This window comes from Phytophthora parasitica, assembly GCF_000247585.1.
Source record: "Phytophthora parasitica INRA-310 unplaced genomic scaffold supercont2.67, whole genome shotgun sequence".
NCBI classification, from domain to species: domain Eukaryota; phylum Oomycota; class Peronosporomycetes; order Peronosporales; family Peronosporaceae; genus Phytophthora; species Phytophthora nicotianae.
The window spans coordinates 201,831-203,618 of NW_008649053.1; the positions used below are offsets into that span (position 1 = coordinate 201,831).

The 1,788-nt window shown below is 44.6% G+C and overlaps 1 protein-coding gene across 1 annotated transcript; it reads left to right on the forward strand.

Annotated features, from left to right (window-relative positions):
- Positions 1–289: 289 nt before the first annotated feature.
- PPTG_17193 (hypothetical protein) lies at positions 290–778 on the forward strand (the record flags this gene model as incomplete). Its single annotated transcript, XM_008915070.1, has 1 exon — positions 290–778. The coding sequence occupies one exon, from the start codon at positions 290–292 to the stop codon at positions 776–778; it is 489 nt and encodes a 162-aa protein (XP_008913318.1).
- Between the last annotated feature and the right edge of the window lie 1,010 nt (positions 779–1,788).

Sequence of the window (1,788 nt, forward strand, 5' to 3'; positions counted from 1 at the left end):
TGAAGTAATGGCTACTTACCCCTACAAGCCCATTCAAGGCCTTCCTAACCTCTCAGACTATCCGTACGCTATGTTGCATAGGGCGACACCACCGACATGGCTGAATGACGCGTGCAATAGAGCGTTATGCTGGCGTCTATCGCAAGATTATCCAAATTGCCGGTTTGCCGGGTTTTAATCTGCTGTACCAAAGTCGAAGCGCACGCGCAACACGGATGATCAACCAGTTGAAGCTTCGGTTCGTGGATCAGTTCTCCAATTCGTCAACGAACCCGATATCGACACAGTTATGGTGACTTTGAATTTCTCTAACTTCCACTGGTGCTGTGTCGTCATCAAAGTGAAGGAGAAGCGGATCTATTTCTACGACCCTCTAAATCAAGGTCCGTACATGAACGCAGCGGTTGATGTCGCTACAAATCTCAAGATCTCTGGATTACAGGACTACGACGTGATCCCCCAAAACAACCCGCTCCAGTTCGATGGCTACAGCTATGGAGTGTATGTGTGCTGGATGTTCATCCACAAGGTCGTCCCAGGGAGCCCGGTGGACACGAGCGACAAGTCGCTTACGAGACGCCGCTTCAACCTATTCTTCTACCTATTGACTAGTCGTCTATTACCATTCGAGGGGCCCCTGCAGCAGACTCAACTCACGCAGGCGACGAGGAGGAAAACCCGCCGGCCCCGAGCAGCGACGAGGAGGTTCCATCGACGCAGATCGCGCATTAAATCTATTAGTAAAGCTGCAGCGTATGCCTTGGCGAGTTTAATATGATTGAATACATGTTTCCTTCTTTTACGTAACTCATGGCAGTTGATAGTGGTCCCTACATTGTAGCAGCTTTGCTTCAGCGTTGTCTCCTGCTCATATCCACACATCGCGCGTCAATGGCTCTTGAAGTGCTGTAAACAAAGCAAGTCAACTATCCAGTATTAAATCATGGCCACAATCATGAGCAATCATGGAGAATGTTCCATACATTAGAACACATTCCTGTGCTCCAGGATTGAGTCCTGGACCAAACAGGATTAAATCTTGGTTAAAGGATAGCCCCACGTTTCGTATCTTTCTCGTCCTCAACGAATCTTGTCGAATCTTCGCGAATCTTCCCCATATGGCTACTTAGTTAAGATAGATTTTGCAACCATGATTATCCTGAATTATTTACATGTACGTTACCATGTCAATAATCCTGGCCTCCAACAGCCGCCTAAAAAATGTTCACTTAAATGACCTCCAAAAAATAATATGCATATGGTAGCATATACCATAATCATGTTGATTGTGGTACTACCACTAGTAATCTGCTTTCAATTTTTGGAAGATCTCATCGTGAACAAAGAGCGTGCGGATGTGTGCCAGAATGTAAATCGTGGTTCAAGTTTTTTTCCCGAAAAATAGCCCTCCTCGATTGCTGATTCAAAGGCATTCATAATTTATAATTCTTCCCAAAAACTGTAGCGACGTAAGTTTTGTACGAGAGTCATCAACACTTAAAGTGTTCGACAGCAGGAATCTAAGACATATGTGCGCAAAAAACTCTCCAGCTAATCTAGCCAATATAAACAGTGTCTATAACAAATTGGTGGTGTGTCATTTCGTACGACAACGGTGGGTTAGTAATGCAATTCATGAACAAAATTCGATTCCCTTAAGTTGACGTTTTGGCAATACCTGCACTACGACTTCTAAGAGACTATTAATTGCCCTTTTTCATCATGATTTGAAAGACTTTCAATGTCGCACAGTTTGCAAAGCAAGGCTTGGAGTAGCACAGAATACCC